We start from the raw sequence: 21,538 nt of genomic DNA on the forward strand, positions 1-21,538 counted from the left end.
GTCCCAAGAGACCTGTATTTATGAGCTGGAAAGATAAAATTATAGGAGGTGATTAATAGTTCGCCTCTCTGCAAAAGTGAAGAATTGTCTAGTGCGTACGGTAAATATATGAGCCAAGGCTTTGTAGGAAGAACCCACACAGGCATTTTAGGCATCCAGGAGCTTGGGGATTAGAGCGGTTGCCTGGGATTCAGAGTTCTGACAAACTTCAGAGCAAACGAATGTCTGAGCAATCACATTGAGCAGCGAGGCTGAAATGTCCAATGTCTTAGTTGGGGCATAGGTGTCTTATCAAAACCTCAAGAGAGCAGATGTGAGTGAAGACTGAGCGGGGAGGCTGGGCATGGATGGATATTTGACCAAACACAGCGATCTGGGGTGCCGAGGCCCAAGTTTTGGTACTAGATACAAACTTGAAGTTGTCCAAAGCACCAAGACGAGGAAAGCTACGAAACCAGGCGCGAAGTAAGGAGCTCAGACGGGAAGGGGGATGGTTTCCAGATTGATGTCGAAACATTCGTTCATAGCAATGAGGCAGTCTTGTCCCTGTTACAGACAGACACATTATTAACAAATAAAATCATCTTTAGTTAAGGGCCCGGCCAACTGTTTCTTTTTTTTCTTCTTCATTTTTATCTTCTTGCTTTGCTTGAATTCTCCTAATTGACTGGTAAGCTGTCCAATGTCATAGAGAAAACATTTGTATTTTGCATTGCACTTTCCCCTTGTTTACCTTCCTGAACTGTAAACAAGAGTGTAGAAGTCTGGCATACCCTAGAGTTAACATTTATAAGCTGCTTTCCACCAACATATCTGTCTCCCATTAGTGTAATTAAGTGCGTGAAGCACATCTAAGTATATGAAGTAGCAAGCTTGGATTTTGATTTTAAACCGCATATAAAAAGTGAGATTAATCAAGGCTTTTTCAACTTGAGGCAAAGATAGATGACTAAATGTTCTAAACGAAATGTTCATCTTGAAGTAATGCTTACGTTTCGTACTGTACAAAGAGTTCTTTCTCTCCATGTTCATTTATTTCTTCCTAGAATTTGAGAGCATACTTTTCAATGAAAATAATTTTATTGTCTCAGTAGCATAGGGTGCTGGGCGAAGCAGAGTGCATTCTGGATCAGACGAGATTACAGAAACCAGGATGCTATAGCGAAGAAACACATAATTGCTACAGAACACAGCGCACTTGTTCTTTCAGAGCCCAGGTTTACCTTGCCTTACGCGTATTTACTTTTGAGGTACAAGGAAAACAGGCAAATTGCCCAGTATCACACAAAACATTGGTCAAGTGCCACAGCTGGGATTACCACCCGGGTCTCAATTGCGAAGACTATTTTTTATATGACCACAAGGGCCACTATTTATGGCAGACCAGGATGAGAATAAAGTATAGTAAAGTCAAAGTGCACATCTGATAGTCATTGATGATGCTTTGCTGGAGTGCAGCCTCGGCACACAGGTTTGATTCAAATATTTGCTTCTTGGTGACAGGTGGTGACTCGCTTGGAGAGGTGTTCTCTTCCACCACAGATAATAGGAAACAAAGCATTATCTTGTATGAATATATCATTACTTGCAACTTGGCACAGCACATCCCGCAGAACTTTTAGAGTTGCATTGAAGCAAAATTTGAGGAATAACTGAATAAGTACCCGCAATTGCACACAATGCCATAGGACACCCTAAAAATAGGAAGCGCTATTCAGAGCGAAGCTATCCACTGGAAGGATGTTTACCTTTTGGATCCAAAGTGTATAACTTAACCATTAAATGACACTGGTTAAATTAGGCCAGCCAATCCATTTAGTGTGCAAAGCAAGGATGAACGCACCAGGGGCTGTCGAGCCCACTGCAGAGCAGGTTTTAATCCCCACTGAGCTGTATCCTTTTTGAAGTCAAAGGACATAAACGCCAATTATTTGGGTGAGTTATTCTCAATACTTAAGGCCAATAGGCAATGATGTTTGTGGCGCCTGTTTTGTAGATGGGCAATATTCTACGACCATTCCTGTTAAGGCTTTTTGAATGTCCCGCTGTTAAATTTTGAAATTGCCACATCTTCAAAGTCAGAAATAGAAAGTTAGTTTTAGGCACTGAAATCCATCGCCTGTAAGATATCCTGTACACTTTTAATTGGCTAGGTCCCTTATGGTTTGAGAGTTTATGCGACAGGATTTTCACAGTACTGAAGAAGACGTATTGGCTGTTTTATGAACAAGTTCACTATTACAGTGTCTTCAGAAAAAGGTGGCTTAGAACCAATAAGTCAACAAGTCTGGAAATGGAGAGAGAACAAGCACTAGATGGCTAACTTGAACATCCATTGGTCAATACTTACTCCTCAAGTAGTCGAGCTGTCATTGCTGCTGGCTGTAGTTTGCTTAACTCCAGGATTGTACTGCAGTTCTGCTAGCTCTACAAGTTCCGGTTGCGTAAGTTGAAGCCCAGCACACTCCAGCTTTGCCTTTTGTTTTCATTATCTGCAGCGTGATAACTCCAGTCCTACACATTCATTTGTATTTGCTGGTCCTCCAGTGAGGTTTTGGGTTCAGACAAGTTTTTAAGCCTTTGAGCCTATCCCTTGAGAATGCTACTGTATCCTGTTAGACCACCAGGAATGATCTGGTCCTTTCTGGAAGAGGCCACCTTTAATTAAAAACCTCTTAGAAAGTGGTGTACAATCAACCCCCAGTTCCAGTTTTTGATATATATATATTTCCAAAACCCATGCTCAAAACTCCACTGCATGATTCACAATACAAGAATCTACAGTCTGGCTAATCGAGATAATAAAGCATCCGGTCAGAAGCCTGTACTGCTACCCTCCACCGGTACGCTGATTGCCAACCTGTGCACAATATTTTGAGAAATGATGGGTATGGATAGATATTAGGAGAAAGATGAAAAGTAGCCAGACTCTGCAGCTTACATTCAGACAACAAAAGAAAATTCAAAGAAATGACTTGACATAAAATGCTAATGCAGAAACTAAAAAGAACTAGTTATTGTCAAGATGCAATGCTTCTTGTGCCATGCTACAATTGATTCCCATCCGAATGAATGAAAAAACATATAATCCTTTGGCATACACACGCCTATAGATAAAATAATTCAAAGCTCCATTTAGTTAGGTCCTGCTGTACAAACAGTTTTGAAATGTAATACTGTACATACTCGTCTAGTTCTCTTGGATGCTGTTCTCCAAAGTTCTACACTTGTTAACGTAAAACCTCACCCACCTGAAATTTCAGTGTGATCTTGTTACTCTTGAATGTTTCATTTTTAATCCCACTAACATCCTTAAGGTACAGGCGCCCTATATGTGAATGTCCAAATAAATAAAAAATACAAAACCAAACAACAAGACCCCCTCGAACAGCCGTTTCTCCAGTGTGATTGATGGCCATCCCCTATCCACATGAAATGGCGCCCAAAAAGAAAATGCTCTACGTTGGCACAAAAATGGTAGTTGGTGCTATACAAATGTGTACAACAAAACATACGCTTCGCATTGGGTAAATCGTTGTAAGACGCAATATTGAAGACCGCATATAACTATAAAGTCATACAGTCATTTCAAGTGTCAGATTAATATGTTCATCTTTTGCTTTAAAGTTATATTTGTGGGTGTCCAGTACAGTGATTTATTGGTGCAGATATCTCAGTAGTTAATGATTTGTGACATGCAGCAGTTAAATGCTAGGGCTAATTAATCTCGCTCTCAATGTCCATTGTGACCAATATATCCGCTCAGTAGAGTTCTAGAACAGTAGGTCATGTAGTTTCTTGTGGGTTTACTGCTGTCCAGATCACTGTGCTTTCTTCCATACCTTACTAAGAAGCTCATCTTCTCCTTTTGCCAGGCCAGACACCAAGACGCACCTGGGCAAAACCAACACGGGCTCCAATACTCGCGCATAGTTTTGAGCTCGGTAGAGGCAAGTACAGACTTTTGGTGATTTCTCTTTCCTGGACATAGGTTCGGATATTGGTGAGGCCGCTGCTCGTGACTGAAAGTGCTGCATAAGACAGACGGCTAAAGAACAGATTGTAAGTTTCGGGTGTTTAGGAGGAGTTGCATCTCCATCACCCCATCTGCTCCTACCGACATGTTTCAGCCAATCATTCTGGTCCCTATGGGTCTCTGGCCTTCCTCAGGGTCATGATCCCTCTTGGCTATTTAGATGATCAAACGTTACACTTTAACCACTAGTAAAAAAAAATTATGCCTTACTTGATTCTTTGTACGTAAACACACTCGCCTTTAATACCCGAGTTGCATTGCTTTTTCTCCCAACTCGGGGCCAAAGTGGGAACATCGCCATGTAGTCACATTCATCAAGGGTCAGGCTTCAGCTAATCCCGAATTGTGCCTCTGGCCAACCCTTGAAATTCCGTTCTCCCCCCAATATATATAAGGCAGTGACCATGTGACAAGCCTTGAAAATAATTAACTTCCGCCTACCACATATTTCTCTTAACATATCAAGTCACTGTTTGATCAAAAAGCATTTTAGCCAGTCAAGAGCTTTACTGATGTTCTTACCATTGTTGGTGCATTTGCATACCACCTACAGATTGTGTAATAACTTGTTAATCTGCCCTCAAATATTACTATATTGAGGGATCCCAAACCATCCTCTTTTACTAGAGCATTACCTGACTCTTTGGCCGCTTCTGTTAAACTCTAGTTACAAGATTCACTAAAGCTTTTTCCTGTTTTAATAACCGGCATACTTCTGCTCTTAAAGTGCAGCATCTTCCAAGGTCTTCCATTATGACTAAACTCTTGAATGTGTTGCCATGGTTATTATTGTTACCAACCACTGTGAAGAGCTAGGTTATAAAGCATCAGGATGGCAGCGCCTCTAAGACCGAGCTGCAAGAGCACATCGCCAAGAATTTCTGAATCGCAGGAAAAATGCAGTTCCCTTGCTAGGTCTGAGTCTTTCTCTGACAGCATCTTTTCAGCTTCCAGGTGATAGGATAACTGTGTGTATTTTTCCTGACTTGGCGACTAACGTGCCTTTTGCCGGTGGTTTTGTTGTACGCGTTCTTGTGTTTTAAATGTTTACAAGCGATGAAACATTGCCAACCTTTCTATTGCATTTAGCTCCCCTCTTGATGAATACTGAGCAAGCTTTCCAAGGATCCGTGGCTTTTTAATCCCAACATTTGACCCATTTTGTAATCCAGTATGGATCTCATGACCCTTATGAATGTCATCATTCCTTCTGCCCTTAAGAAGCCCTCTCTGAACTTCTGTGTCACACCCTGTCCTCTGCTTAATATCTCCATTGCCCGCCTCTACTAATCTCCCGGGTGGGTTGCTACTGTGCAACAGGGGCGGCCTTAGGCATGTGCAAGCTGTGCACCTGCACAGGGCCACCAAACCCCAGGGGCCACCACACCAATATATATCCTTAATATAATAATCCTCTGAGGATGGATACATATTTGCATGGCGGCCCCTGGCAGGGATTTGGCGGCCTCCGGCTCTGTCCCACTTCCAAACACCCTGACTCCCCTTCTTCACTGGCCTCCCGCTCTGTCCCGCCCGGACCCGCTCTTCCGGGGCCCCCTATCTACGCTCCCTGCACAGGGCCACCCTGAACCTAAAGCCACCCCTGTGTGCAAGCAAGAATTTAATTTACGCAGTTGGGATCTTGGCCTTCAGGTTGAGTGTTTCCCTAAGAGATGAAGACGGAGTGCTGGTATCATTATTTTAACACTGTCCAGGGGACCTCTGATTCTACTGACACTAGCCCGACAGTGACTGACAAGTTGGTCGCCTGAGGGAAATGATCATGACAGAGGCTCCATTTGTTTTTACACATGATGTTCCCAGGCAGTCCTTCTCCTGCTCCTTACATTTCAGACCCATCTTCTGATCTGTAAAATACCATGGCTTTACTTGTCCCAGTTTGTTCACCTTGTGTTTGTTTCTCATCCTGAAGCATCAGCTCTTTATTTACATTCTCTCTAACTGGCTAGCTTCTATCTTTCCAGAGAGATCAACATTTTTTTCTGTCGGCTTAAGCACTCCACGTGCTTCCCACCCGCCAAATTCCTTGCCTCCGGCACACTCAGTTACTTTGTTGCTTGTGCGGCTCCACCTGCCCCTCAGTGTTTCTCTCCATTGTGCGTCTCACAACCCGCTCTTTAGTTACCCCCTAAGGCCACTGTCTTATTTTTTTTTTGTTGCTTTAATTTTTTTGTGGACAGCGGGAGGACCAGCCAGCAAATTTCCTCTGACTCCCGCACTTTAAAAGAACAGTTTATGTCACTTCTTACTCATTCATTTATTTATTTATTAGTTACCAATCCATCTGGAATCAGTAAATATAAAAAATGGTGTCTATGTGGTTTTTGTAGGTGCAAATGCGTAAAAACACATTAACACACACGTCAGCACAAATGCACACACCTACAAAATTATGCTTTGACCACACAACACGACACTTAAACATTTTTTTTTTACAATTTTTCTTTTTTGTCCTTTTAGCATGTTGCACAGTATTGCAAAAAGACATTGGCAAAGCCAGTAGGGCTGTAGGTTTGTTTTAAATCTAGAGTTCTGCCTCGCTAAATTTGGCTTTGGCCCTAAATTCATCGCATGGGTCAAGCTCCTTTACGAACGGCCTCTTGCTCAGGTCGCGGTGAATGGTAGATGCTCGGACCCCTTTCCCTTAGGCCGTGGCACACGTCAGGGCTGTCCGCTCTCCCCGCTTCTATTTGCATTGGCGCTCGAACCCCTTGCCGCATGGCTCCGGTGGGAACCCTCTATTAAAGGGATCCGATGGTCCCCAGACCTTGAGGATCGTGTCTCCTTGTACGCGGATGATATCCTCCTTTATCTCACTTCCCCTCAGAAGTCCCTTAACGTTATTTTCGACGTTCTTACGTCCTTCGGTAAGAACTCGGGACTCATCATTAACTGGACCAAGTCCTGTGTTTACGTTATTGCTGGTACTCTACCGCCTCTACCCCGCAGGTTTCCCATTCTGGTAGCGGCCGACGGCTTTAAGTATTTGGGGATCTATGTATCTATGACCTCATCGGTCCGCTATGAGCGAAATTTGTATGCTCCGCTCCGTAGACTTAAGCAAGACGTTCGACGTTGGCGCGATTTGCCTCTATCTCCATTGGGCCGGGCGGCTCTCTTTAAAATGATGTCGCTCCCCCGATTTCTTTACGCCCTACAACATTTTTTCGACCCTGTTCCAGCTCGCTACTTCCGTGAAGTCGAGAGTTTACAGCGACAACTGATTTGGGATGGCCGTGCCCGCATTGCCTTGTCCAAGCTCACGCTCTCCTGGTATGATGGGGGTATTGCGTTACCAGATATTAGACGGTACTACTGGGCCTCGCACCTGAGCGCCATCAACCATGCGACCTATGCTCCGGAGCCCGCTCCCGCCTTCGCCTTGGATAAGCTATCGTTGCCCGGTGGCAATTTTAATAGGGCTCTGTATTCAAAGGCACCCTTTCGACTCATTACGGGCCCGACAAAATGTGCAGTGCGGGCATGGAGGGACGCTACCGTGGCCACGGGCTGGGGTGGTAGGCTGACACGTAAGACGCCACTGTATGATTCGGAACGGTTGGGCAACCTGTGGAAGACAAAAGGGTTTGAGAAATGGGACATGATTGGGATCAGCACGGTGGAGGACCTATGGGCACGGGGCGCGGTTAAGTCCTTTGAGTCGTTGAAACTGGAATACCGGCTTGCTGACAGAGAGCACTTCCGGTACATGCAAGTGAGGTACGCCTTGTCTTCCGTCTTTCCACCTGGCACCGACATTCCGCAATCCTCCCCCTTGGAGGATCGAGTTCTAGACGGCCACGTCCCGGATAGTACCATCTCCTTAATCTACAAAAAGCTTATTAACAACAGAGCTGACCAACTCGAGAAGCTCCGGGCTGCCTGGACGGCTGACGGACTTGAATTAGACGACGAGGATTGGCAGTCAGCTGTGTCCTCCCCTAAGGAGGTGGCTATTCCGGCACGGCTTCGCTTTGTCCAGTTGAAGGTCCTCCACCGTGTGTATCTGACTGGAGTGCGTCTGGTGCGAATGGGTTTGGTTTCGGATGGACGATGCAGGCGTGGGTGTGGGATGGATGGTACCTTTCTTCATGTTCTGTGGGAATGCCCGATGATTGCAGCGTATTGGTCCAGGGTGCATGATGTTATGAGTCGTGTCACTGGGATCCCACTGCTTCCCGAAGCACGACGTTGTCTGTTGAATGTGTGGGAACCGTCTGATTGTAATGCTGCCCAGACACTTTGGGTTACCCTGGGCAATATGGTCGCAAAGAGGGACATCGCGCAGCTCTGGGGCTCCCCTAGATTACCATTGCTCAGTGCCTGGAAAGAGAACATGGACTGGTCCATGTTCCGAGAGAAGACGGTGTATGAGGCTCGGGGGCGTCCAGGGAAGTGGTCCAGAGTTTGGGCTCCGTGGAATACTTATCGCGGAGATATCTGCCCCCCTCCGCTTGACTATGAGGTCCCTCTCCCCTCCTCTCCATGATTTACGTTCCTCCCCCAATTTCACTACATGTTTTGTTTTCCCGCTCTTGCTCGCCCCCCCCTTGCCGGAGTCCTTTTTACCGCGTCGCTTTTCCCCACCCACCCCCTGCGACCCTTGCCACTATGATACCATGTGTTTGTGTGTTGTTGTTCCTCTCGACAAAAACATAAAATTAAACCTTTCTTATCCTACTTGTATGATATTATGCTCTATCCAATAATGTGGACTTGAAGGATTGCTTCGGCAACGTGCTGTCTCATAATCTACTTGTCACTCAGCCTGTTTGTCATAGCGGCCGGCCCTGCGGGGTTGTAGGCAGACGCTGTGTATTGTGCATTCGTAAATAAAGGTTTAAAAAAAAAAATCTAGAGTTCTGAAGAAAATATTTCCCTGCCTCACACAGGATGCTTGATGATGACCTCTACCACCTTGCAGAGGACTGTAGGACTATGTGAGTGCCCTGTTTTTGTGGCTTCCCAAATACTTTGTAGCAAACTTTGATTCAGAATGCAAATGTGATCTTTCGGCTTGACTCCATAAACATGACTATCCTTTTTGCCATCTGCATGGCCCCCAATCACTTCAAAAGCACGTAGCATCAAGTTTAAGTGTAGGACTCAGGCTTTAAGAATTTATTTTGTAAACAAATTTAAGACTTACTTATGACCCAGGATATACTGGTTATAAGAATCTCTTTTGTAAATTAATTGAAGTCTCACTTAAACCTCAAGGTTTATTGGCTATGTTTGGATAATGATTGGCTATCTGGGTAGTGGTTTCAGATCTCAAAGAATTCAAACAATGTATTTTACTAAAACTTTAAAAAAAAAAAAAGCTGGCACAGCCGCAGAACGTAGTTATGCGTTTTAGGAGAATTAGTAAATCCCAGTAACTGGAACGCTGGGACTCTGTTGGCCACACAGCGACCTCTGTTGGCTCTAAAATGTAATAACCTGAAGTTACCGACTTTCCAGTGACTGCCCCTGGCCAAGTGGGGAAAATCCGCCTCTGACGCACACTCCTATGTGAGCAAAATTTACTAAACCTAAATGGAGTGCCTTGCTAGGCTATATTATGGTAATTACCTGAGGGAACGTTTGTGTCTTTGACTCTGACCTAAGGCACCTAATCTTGCACTTTTGGCATGTATGCTGCATTAAAACCCAACACATTTGGTGGTGTTGCTGTGCAGTTCTCAAGTTGCACCTAAAAGCGAGCCTTTCCGATACCAGGGTAGTTCAAGTGCATGCTTTGTTCCTAAACATTCTCCTTCATACGAATGTACAAAAGGCAGAAGGCACCCCCTTAAAAAGCAGGGAAGGATTTTTGTTGCTTCTGATTTTATCCCGGTGTGTGTATGACCGGTCTCGAGACCGCGCCTGAAAGTGGTGCATACACTGCAAAAAACATGCTGATTCATGGTAAAATTTGCATGGATTTTAATTAGTGTACTAGAGCGGAAAGAACACTGCACCCTTTTAGCACAGCACCTTTCTGTACTCCCTCAACTATCTGCCGCCGACAGAAACCCCAGTCCATTCCCTATGCCATCCACCACATACCTAGTTACAGTTTTGCAGTTTTCCACACGAACACTTAAAAAAGAAATGCCAAAAAGAATACAGTTAATCGTTAAAACACGGGGGAGATCTCTACAACCATAAACCTCCAATAAAATCACAGACACACAAAATTACACAAAGTTTACAAATGCACTGATAAAAGAATGATCACTGCATCATGCCAAACTTTTGGACATGATCATGTCAAATTTCTTTTCATTGTACAATAATCATCTGCTATATGCAAACCTCTGCACCAACCCTCCACCAGAACCACATTCTCCTCGCGGAGGAACTAGAACATCCAGCACAACTAGCAGCACCAACTTCAGCGGGAACTGGAACATCCCAAATTAGAACATGGTGTACTCCTAGCACCAACCTCTCCCTTCCCATTGGAATTTCAACATCCAGTAACACATTCCTATCAGCCTTTTCACATTGGCACTTAGACTGATAGCTGCTGCTGCACACAGATACTTTGTGTTGTGGCTTGCTCCTTATTAAGTTAAAGAACAGAAAAAATTAATACAGAATGCTGTGGAGCTAAGAAACAGTTGTAGGAAAGCTGCTGTCCTGCCTGGATCTTGGTGGAGGCTTTGAGATACAGTTACACTTAATTCTTCACCACAGTTTTTAAAAGGGGAAACTTTGACTTAAGACTCTTCCTCAAATCAACACTCTTCCTCCCTTACCATTGCCTTCCTCTTGAACAACGTCCCGTTGTTTATAGGGCATGCTGATTCATGATTTCTTGCATCACACCAAATCTGCCGCTAAACCTCAGGATACAACAAAGTATATGACTTCTTAGAAAACGGAAAAGGCAACATCCTGTTACCCAATGAACTGCAGCTCTATAAGATAAAAGTATCATTTGGAGAGCTCTATTGAAATTAACAATTCCACTGTGCACCAGTTGCATGGTGTCCTTGATGACAGTAGTAAATTTCTATATCTTGTCGTTTGGCTTCGTGATGAAACATGTATGTTCTTTTGTGGGTAAATGCCAGCTGAAACTAAATATTTCCTCCTGAGAACTACCAAATGGAGGTCCATTATCGAAAACAATTTTCCCTGGGGAAAAATGTTATCAAGAAACTCACAATCACATCCACAACACTTATTGCACCATCCTGATAGCTGGCCATTTGAATAGTACCTTCTCTCATGGACAACACCACAAAAGGACCAATTATCTCAATTATAAGTTGTCTCCAAGGATTATAGATACATCAAAAGGTTTGGCCTCAGACTTCCAGACTTTAGCCAATTTGCCACTATTCATACAAAGGACACAATCTCTGACTGAAGCATCCATTCAAGAATCCGTTGCTGGCCGTCAAAACCCTTGTCTAATATGTCTCTTTGTGGCAGACATCCATAAATTGTATTTGTGAAACCTGCCACAAATTCTTTCCCAAATCCATACAGAGGAACTGTTTTATTCCCACATATCAACATGCCATTCTCAACTACCAAACTACCTTTCACTAAGAAGAAATTATTTAAATTCATTAAAAAGCTTTCTTTCATCAAGCTAACTTGACCCAACATTCCCCATCACCACCTTCAATCCTAAACTCGTCTCCATTTCCTTGAACCATTCCTGCTCTGAAATGCACTGAGTACCATCTACACCACCATCACACATAACATTCAATGGAAAAGCAACCTTGTACTCGCCCTCCTTGTATCCCATGCGCGCAAGGGCATCCATTGCATTCTCCCCCCCTCCCAAAATGATTAAGAGACCGAGAACATATAGTACTCTGACAGTGCTCTGTTTCACCTTCCTAAAGGCGCCATCCTGCTACCACCCCACTTAAACGTAGAAATTTCTTCTACAGTTTACCAAATGGCTTCTTTCAAATGCATAATTCTCGACAAACTTAGGACAACTTTAAAATGGACTACTTTTGTTTTTTTAGACTTCATTTATATGTTGTGTTCCCAAAACTCAACAATTCTGAGGGGAAAAGATATACTTGTCCAACCTTAATGTTAAACCGGAGTCAGCCACAAACTTAAAACCTACAAATGATGGTCATGCTCTGTGAGGTCTTTGCCATAAAAGAATATTGTCCTGAAAAGTCTGTAACCTTGCAAACCCACCACAGTCTCCTTCATCAAAAACTATTAAAAAAGTCACTACCGATATTACGCACGAGTCGTCCATCATCTGTGCATTCACGCCATCTACAGCAGATAAGATGGATGAGAATGTATTTTGTTTCCGTCTATCTTCAAACTCTACACCATCTGTACATTGAAATGATTGCTTTAAACACTGTCCTCCTCCTCCTCTATGAAAAGCCCCTTCCCCCACAATCCACTCTTGCATACTTTGCCAAAATGCCCCTTTTTATTCCACGAATTTGCATATTTTATCAATATCTAGATTACCCCAAATCTATCAACTTTATTGCATTAGGTGTTTGTTCTTCTTGCCACCACCATAAATTTAAGAGACTAAAGGGGATAACAACATTTAGTGGATTGTGCGCTATTTTAATGTACACCTGGCTGTTTTTATGAAAAATGTTTATATTTGATGTATATGTAGCTTAAGATGTCTCTTTTATGGTCATATCTTTATATGCCCAATAAAGATTGTTGTTATTATTATTATTATTATTGCCATCGCTTTGGTGTCGTTGACTTTCCTGTTTTTCTCATGCTGGTTTCCTAACTATGGCATTCGTGTCAGTAAGTCTCCCTATAATTTACAACACCAGTCTTTCTGAATTCTCTACCCCTTGGCAGAGTTTACTGTAGCACTTAAGAATAAATCATACTCCGATATGTGCCAGCCTTTTTTTTTATTCTTCATTCCCATTAAAATCCAATCTCAAACAACCTATTCATTGTTCATTATTGTCCTCTGTGTGGTGTCGTATTCCTGAATTGTCTCATTTTAATGGTGTGACCTTGATAAATCATTTATAGCACTCCATGGACACATTTTACCATATTGCAACCGCATTTTCTTTTTCGCCATTTCAAAATCATCCACCCTCGCTTCATTCCGCAGATTCTTGAAATTCTTTTAAATTTTTACCTCCAAATGTTTAAGTAATGTCAATTTTCCCCACCAATTACCTTCAAATGTGTCATGAGTACCTCATTCTCACTCTCTGCAACTATGAATATTTCCTCCTTACATCGACGAAATGGTAGGGAGCGGAATATTGAAGAGATTAAAAAAAAAAGAATGTATACACTGTTGTCTGTGCTGACACACAATAAAGTAAAACATAAAATGTAGTGACCATGGCCCAGGAGCAAAAGGACTGACTGTCTCAGAATTGTTAAACTCTACCTACATCAGGAGTTAAAAAATAGAGGAGCCGGAAGAATTTTAAGCTGCGCTAAGAATAACTCTTCTGAGCAGGTTCACCTCCCGAAAACTCCAACACATTGGAATGATCATGTCAGTGGGCAGTGTTTTTTTTTTTTTTTGTACATTTCTTTTTTTAGGTGCCACGTTCCAGAGAGATTTGTTGTCTTTGGCTTGCCCCCAGATACAAAATGTTCATTGCTTAACCAGGTAGTTTATGTAGCAGGAACACTGTATAGACATCACAACTGATATTAAAGGTTGTGGAAATGAATGGGCTGGATTTGAGCAAGACACTAATACAATATGAGTTCAGAAACCTGGTGGGGAAATGAACAAAAAACAAACTTTAGCCTTCCATGAACTCCATATTGGAAGGAGACTCATCCTGGGATTAAGATCCAAAAGCGTACGAAATAATCAGATGACGAGTACCTGATGATGCAACGCTGATATCCACTGTTCGGCTTCAGAGGTAAAACAACAACATATTTTATAGAGTACACGTGAATTGGTATAGCTGCTCCTCACAGAAGAGCTTCTTGGAGGCTTGCAATGATTTTATCCATCGTGTAAGAAAGAGCATTGTTAGTCCCTCTTCAGGTACATTTCTCTTGAAAGCCCTTGGGTGATTCGATCGCCAGTTTGAGAGTTCTTACAAGGCATATGCCTCTTGCCGTATGCCATTGTTCAGTCATAATGACTTGTTAGTCGCGATCAAAGATGAGCAAGACCTCCTTGTGCAACAAAGCAAGAACAAAAAGGTAACCTCAGGAGCATTATTTTTATTTATTTTTATGAACATAAATCTTTACAGAGGTACTTGAGCGGTCAAAGAAGATTTTCGTTACTGTATTTTATGGGCATTATAAGGACTGAAAGTCACTAGCACAGAAAAGGAATAAACTGCAAGTGGTTGAGTGTTCCACAGGTTATTACAAATTCATACAAAATGAAAAGATCACTAACACAATATAGAGATGCTCTGGGAACCCTTTAGTTAATTGTTCATATTTCCTAGAGGTTAGACAGAGGAGCAAGGAGAGAATTGTTTGTGTACACTTGTCCACTGCATGCAATATGTGAACATGTACAGATTCCCAGGTGTGTCAGATTCTGTAATGTTAAACACTATACAGGCCATAAAAAGTGAACTAAAGAAACTTTAGTATGTATAGTTTGACAGAAAGAAAACAAGTGATTATTTTGAACTTCTGGGAATTCAAAAATCTATTTGACAAATGCACTCATTAGCTAAAGATGTCTCTCAGACTGCTTTGGACACTTTCTCCTGCCCCATCACAATCTTTGCTAGGGAGTGTGCCAGGAAGTGTTAGGTTGTCATCCCTTTGTATCTTTCCTTTCCTGAGGCGTGTAACACAGTACCTCCTCTTCTATGACAGGCCCTACCCAGTGCAAGGCTGCTGCAGAAGAAGGAACTTTGGAAGCAAGGGTTAGAAATGTCTGCAATCTGCATTGTAGTATTCTATACTCCTCCAGTATTGGCATGCGTGAGTGTTTGTGTACTGAGTTGCATTTAATGTTCACGTTACGGTTTGCATGGCAGGTGTGCGTACTATAGTTAGCTTTAACTTTGTTTTTTGTCGAGTGAATTGCTGCATTTTTTCTGAGATAAACATTCCAAGTTCTACAAAAAGAACTCCTTCCACAGATGACCGAACCCTGGTTCTCATGGCAAGAGGCCTTATTCAATGGGGTGGCCACAAGACTGGCCCACGGCCAGTGATCCGTAGAAGGCCATCCCCACTGTCCCTTCCACTGTGCTCAGAGGTTTCCAATGTGGAGCCTGCCGAGGCTCTGTCATCAGAAACCCTTTGATTTACTCCCCTCAAAATGGGACAAGGGAACTGTGAGTTTAGCAGTTCAGGAACACCACCGATTGATGACAGTACTGCCACTCTTCCTAACTCTAGATGATTCCTTCTACCTCCAACTACTTGTGGATAATCACAGAGAACTGACCTGAGACATTCCATGCGGGGGCTATCGGTAAGCTCTAATGACTGCAACTTTAGTCTAATCAATATTTCTTCAAATACTTGATTTCAAATGAACTAACTTTGTTCTAGTGTGATGATGAATTTATTAATTCACTGAAAAAAACTAGTTATGATCCACAACGTCATGTAATATCTTTGGTCATATGCGTTTTCTGTCACTGGAACTGCATCCTTTGCTCTTCATGCAGTCTTAATATTAACATCTGTTCCCAGTCTGGGAAATTAAGCCTTTCATTGTTAAGTAATGTTTCTAAAGACATCTGTTCTGGAGTATAAAATGTACAACTTTGAACTGCTGCCTCAAATCTACAGGTTCTGTTATGATTCCCCATCAGTGATTTAATTAGTGAGGTCACTAGTTGTATTTCTTCTTTGTGGCTGTAGTTGTGTAACTAACCCTAGCTGGGGAATTTCCGTAGTTGTAATTAATTCCTCATTTTGTACTTTTCACTATTTCACTTCTTAAATTAGAGTGTAACGATTGCTCGCATGGCACTCTTGGAGGCTTTAAATGTAACATACATCAATTACATGGTTTTGCCACTCTTTATATTCCATCCCCACCCATGTCTTATGACCCGTGGTTTGTTTTGTTACTCAACTAACTTATTTCTTTTTTTACATTCGCTAAGACTTTCTCAGGCATTCTCAGACTTTCCTTCTAACTTCTGCCTTATTTTCTCAGCCCATTTTCTATTTTGTACAGCCTTTCTAAGGTAGTCTTGCAAAGGTCTTCCCTCTTTTTTTTCACTGTGCTTCTATCTTATTCTTTGGCATGTCCTAGTCTTCAATGCCTTTCTCAAGCTCTCTTATAAACACACTCACCCCTTTGCTCTTCCTTATTAAATTACCTTAGTCTTCTGTGATTTCTATGGCTTCTCTATTATCTCCGCTCTCCTTAGCCCTTTACTCATACTTTTTCTATTGCCATGTTTTGATCAATGTAGCCTTTTTGAGACCTTTGCTAAAATTTCCTTTGTGTTCCATGCTTATCTGGTAATCTTTCCTGTTCTTCTCAGATCTACTACGTTGCTTAATTACTTCTAGATCTTGAGCACTATCTGCCTTTTCTCTTCGTCACATCCGTTTTTCATCCTTATAACTCCTTCTTCTTTCCATTTTTACTCGCCATCTCTTCTGCAAAACAATTCTCTTCTATATTTAGGTTACATAACATTTCTACTGTTACACTTTACCTTCAAAGTCCTTCTCGCCCTTTCTCCTTCCCTCCTTATGTCACTGTCCTCAAACTCATTGGCCACCCAAATGATTAGCAATGTGGATTATACCATGGCTGAATAAAAACTGTCTAGTGTCCTGTCACATCAGAAAGCGCATGTTGACTGAACCAACGTTACACGAGTAAATTGGTAACACAGACCTCCATTCCAGGTCCTGTAATGTAGCAGCAACATATTTCTCCATGTATGTGTTTCACTGCGCATCTTTCTGCTTAGTAGCAAGTTTGGTAATTTTGTACTAATGCAGTTTTTTTTAGTTAGCAACTTTAGCGACCATGTGACTCGAGGGCAATCTTAGGGAGCTTATTTATCTGTTAGCGTTTCGATTTTCCATTATTTGTAGATGGCAACACACCGGAAGTGTTCAGGTTTCCCGATTTTTATCTTTTAAAAAACAACACAATTGACCACGCATGAAATTCCATTGTGTATCACATTTATGTATTTACCTCAATAAATGTCCCTTTTCCATGAAATACCAGTTATTTGGTGCATGTGATGGAATAAGTAGCTACTGGTAACTGAAACCAACCTTATTTTTTTCTTCTCTTGCTGTAGCCATAAACATATTGATAGGCTCTCTACCAATAATCAAATTCATTTTAAAACGTGCATGCTACCAGTTGGAGAAACATGTTGCATAGTCGCAGAGTATGCATCAGTAACTGTACTCCTTTTTATTAGCCTGCTTATAAGCGTCACACAATCTTTTTGAGTTTTTAAATTGTTTTCTTGTTTTATTTTAGTATGGCTGACAAGAACAGTGCCCTGAAATGCACATTTTCAGCTCCAGACCATAGCACAACCCTCCTGCTTGGACTTGCAGCACTCCGGGCACAGGGCCAGCTCCTCGATGTGGTTCTTACTATAAATAATGAAGTTTTTCAGGTTCACAAAGTTGTTTTGGCTGCCTGCAGTGACTACTTCAGGTGAGGATTGATTCCACAAGGGATCTTTTAGGGAAACAATTTGCTGTTGCTTCGTGTTTTTTGATTGCCTTTTTGGCTCAGATGTTACTGCTTTGCGGTTTCTCCTACTTTTTTTTTAACCACAGCTGAACTAGTTTACTTTGGAAATACTAGAATGAAACACATTTCCACTCCCAATTATGTAAATCTTTCTCCTCTGGCACTTTCTTGATATAACCGCGTATACTGGCAGGTAGAAAGATCTAGACAAATATTTAGTGTGCTGATGACGAGTTGTGTAAGCATGAAAAGTAAAGTCCTTCAGTGAAAAAATGGTGAGCATTGGTGCACCCTCCACCTCTCCCCATGTTTGCCTGGTTAAGTAAGGTCATCGTCAAGTTGTGCTGTGTCATGAGCCTCCTCCATTTTGTCTGAGGGCTTTAGTCTTCATACAGTGTCAGGCTGATATGCAAGTTCTGCACCTCTGTCTTTCATTAACTTGCTGTAGGAGTGGTTTACTGTCACTCTAATAGCCGTACCTTGTCTTGTCGGTACTCTTGTGTTTTACAGCCGTTGTTTACTTTCCTATCTTCACAACCTCTAAATTTGTTTCTGCTTTTGCTGCCTCCACTCTGAAAGCTTACACTAAAATGTCATGATCCCTCCTGTAGAATGTGGTCCTAGGATGACTTATTACAACCGAACTTGCCTGGCCCGAGTAATTTATTTTTGTTGACCACTCATTCCGGTTTGACTAAGTTGCCCAAGCCAGTTTACAGTTTGCTCTGACTAGAGTATATCCTCTATTCCTGCTGTCCAAGTGTCTTTTGTCACTTTACCTCCTTTGCCAGTCTTCCGGTGCAATATATGTATCTTCCCGAATGTTTTACCTGCTAGCACGGACACCATTCTTATACTTTTTATTTCTTGCATTTATTTAGGGGGAGGGCTTGTGCAGCATCCCTGCTACTTTCTGCTTCTTCTAAACACGTTCTGGATAGGGCGTGGGCATGTGTTGTTAGCACTCATTGGCTATTGAGAGCAAATTAGAAACCTGTAGGGCACTGATACCAATGAACAGGTGAGACTGTAGGGCGCTGCAGAGCCAGAGATCAAATGACATGAGCACAGGTGGGTAGAGTCTTGTATCTACAGGTTTGTGTGGCTAGAGCATTAAGGTGGGTTACCTATGCCATCTCTTTGGTATGTCGGTGAGGTAGTCTGTGTGTGTAAAATTATGTACACTTTTAACCCTGGGGTAGTAGGGTAATCAGCATAATGTAATGGAGAGCCTGGCACCTGAAATTAACTTTTAACCACAAGTGAACAGTTTTGCCTTCAATCAATGTGATTCAGGAAAATTAGAAAATAAACAATATAGTATTCATGAAGGGCAGCAATAAAAAAAATTGATCATCAACTTTTCAAGGTAATTCTGTGATCATTGTCAGAACAATGATCTATGCCAACTCCATGTCATGTCACTATAGTGCACTAACATCACAAAATATTCCACCTCGGAACTGCTAACACTTCATGAATCAGTACCTCATTCATAAATACTAAATGCATACAGTGGGTAAATAATGCTTACTATAGTTTCGGCCCCATAGTGAACTCATTAGGGGCTTCATCAGGGTCAGTGACTAAATAACAGTACATGCACAGCTTCTGACCAAAAGGAAACCTGCGCAATATGACATGAGTAAATTGATGTTGTGGATATAAAGGTGGTATTTCCTGTAAACCACCATTGTCTGCGCAAAGCAAACTTTCGGATTGTTAATTCGATTGAGAGATTAATTTAATTAATTTCCCTGCCATGGCAATTTATAAGTGCACTGTTAAAAAAAAGTCTATATACATATTGCAGAAAAGTGTTGCACAATAAGAGCTTTTAGAAATGGTGGTCAGTAGTTGGCATGTACCCTGTCCAAGTAGGGACCCTCATTCTAGTCCCGGTATGTAAGTTACACAGCTAAGATAACCCCTACTCACCCCCTTGTTAGCTTGGCACGAGCTGTCAGGCTATCTCGGAGGCAGTGTGCAAAATATTTGTACACACAGTAACACAGTGAAAACACTATAAAAAGACTCTACACCAGTTTATAAAAACAGTCAATATTGATCTGAGTAAAAGAAGACCAAAACGATAAAAATCCAAACTACACAAGTAAAGATATGAATTTGGCAAGAATAAACTTTGAAATACAGTTTATTGAAGTCGAAAGTGGCAACTGGGGCGATTTCTGCGTCGTGAACAGCACAGATCCAACAGTTCAGTGATACGGTGTTGGACAGACCCGCACAACAGTACCTTAGGAAGTGAAGAGGCCTCGGGGTCCATGTGATGAAATCAGAAGATGGTGCATTGGTTCCGGCAGTCGGGCAGAAGTTGTTGAGCCCTTAGTCATACGTGCTGGGGTTCAAGCTCTGCGATGTCGAAGTCAGGAGCCCTGGTGGGGCCGGACTAGAATGTCATCACAGTCGTTGCGTTCTCCTCTTCATGATCATTGACCACGGCGGAAGCGCTGTCAATGGCAGACCCGGGGTTGCAATGTGAGATGGAGTGATGCGTTGTGCTCTTCACGAGCAGTGCCCTCGGTGCAGGCAGCTGCGTCTGAGATGAGGTCAGAGTCGATGGCACTGTCGTCGGTACACCAGGGGCTGCGATGTCGTCGAGGCAATGCATCGTGCTCTCCACAAGCGGTACTCTCTGCTTCAGTGCAGGCAGCAGTTGTGATGCATGAAGCGATGCCGTCATGAACTATGTATCATGCTCCTCACAAGCTGTGGCCACGGCTTTGTTACAGGCAGCGGCGTGTGAGATGGCGTCAGGTTTGCTCTGCAAGAGGTTGCAGCACAACCCATCAGTTCCAAGGGCCCAGGACTGGTTTTGGAGCCACTTGGCAATGCAGGACTTAAAGCAGAAGAGTCCTAGTGCTGGTAACAAATGTGGATGAAGATTTTGATACCCCTGGGACTTCCAACCGGAGGCAATCTCAACTCAAGCCTTTGGAGAAACTTGGAAAAGTAGGAGGTAGAAAGCCGAATCCAGTCCTTTCACAACCCAAGAGCAGATCAACACAGTAAATATGATAGCAAAGTGGTAGTTCTCCTGACAGCAACACCTCTCTTCTTCCTGGCAGATTGTCCTCAATCCAGAAGATATGGTGTCAAGGCTCCAGTACTTATACCAGTTTCTGCCTTTGCAGTAGGCAAACGTCAATGGAAATTCTTAGTAGTGCACAAGACCCTGCCTTTTCCTGACCTGACTCCAGAAACACTACAGGGGTGTGTAGACAGCTTAGGTGAAGGTTAACATCTACAACCGGTGTCTTTTATATTCCAGTGTAAATGTGATAACAAGTGATATTTGTGATTTTAGCTCCCTATGCATTGGTTACAGACCGACATAGGTGCATTAACTATCAATCCAAAACTTATATTGCATCATATACACTGCGAGTTTCATTGAGAAAACTGTTGTCACCCTTTTTTGGTCCTTTGGTACACTATAAACTTGTGTTATTCTGTGGTTCATTGGAGATTAAACAAGATATATTTGTATATATATATATATATATATATATTTTAAAAGTATAAAATGTGAATCCATTGATCATAATAAATATAAGTAAAGAAAAAAATCAAATGAAATAAAAAGATATGTATTTTTATAAGATATCAGACCCGTGTATGTGTTGTATTTAGATCCATGTTTTGAGAGCTGCATTCTGTATCCTCATGCACTAAGCCCGGTGCACTGTTCCCCTTTTTTTCCAAGTACGTATTTTCCTTGTTAGGGTTTATCATATAAACAGGGGGCCCCTTTCTTCCTTTCCCAGTTAAGACAGCTTAGTTTGAACAAGCACAGCCCTATTCAGGTGTCAGTGACAACTCCTCCCACCACTCTAGCT

General features: G+C 42.3%; 1 protein-coding gene across 2 annotated transcripts in view; it reads left to right on the forward strand.

Annotated features, from left to right (window-relative positions):
- The window catches only part of KLHL26 (kelch like family member 26), a 42,624-nt gene that overhangs the window by 3,748 nt on the left and 17,338 nt on the right, over positions 1-21,538 (forward strand). For both annotated transcript variants that reach the window (XM_086947027.1, XM_086947028.1), the window contains exon 2: positions 17,457-17,639. In XM_086947027.1, coding sequence (XP_086803153.1) covers positions 17,458-17,639 — 182 coding nt within the window. In that variant the 5' untranslated portion in view covers position 17,457. The remainder of the gene's footprint in view (positions 1-17,456; positions 17,640-21,538) is intronic.

This window comes from Lissotriton vulgaris, chromosome 12, assembly GCF_964263255.1.
Source record: "Lissotriton vulgaris chromosome 12, aLisVul1.2, whole genome shotgun sequence".
NCBI lineage: Eukaryota > Metazoa > Chordata > Amphibia > Caudata > Salamandridae > Lissotriton > Lissotriton vulgaris.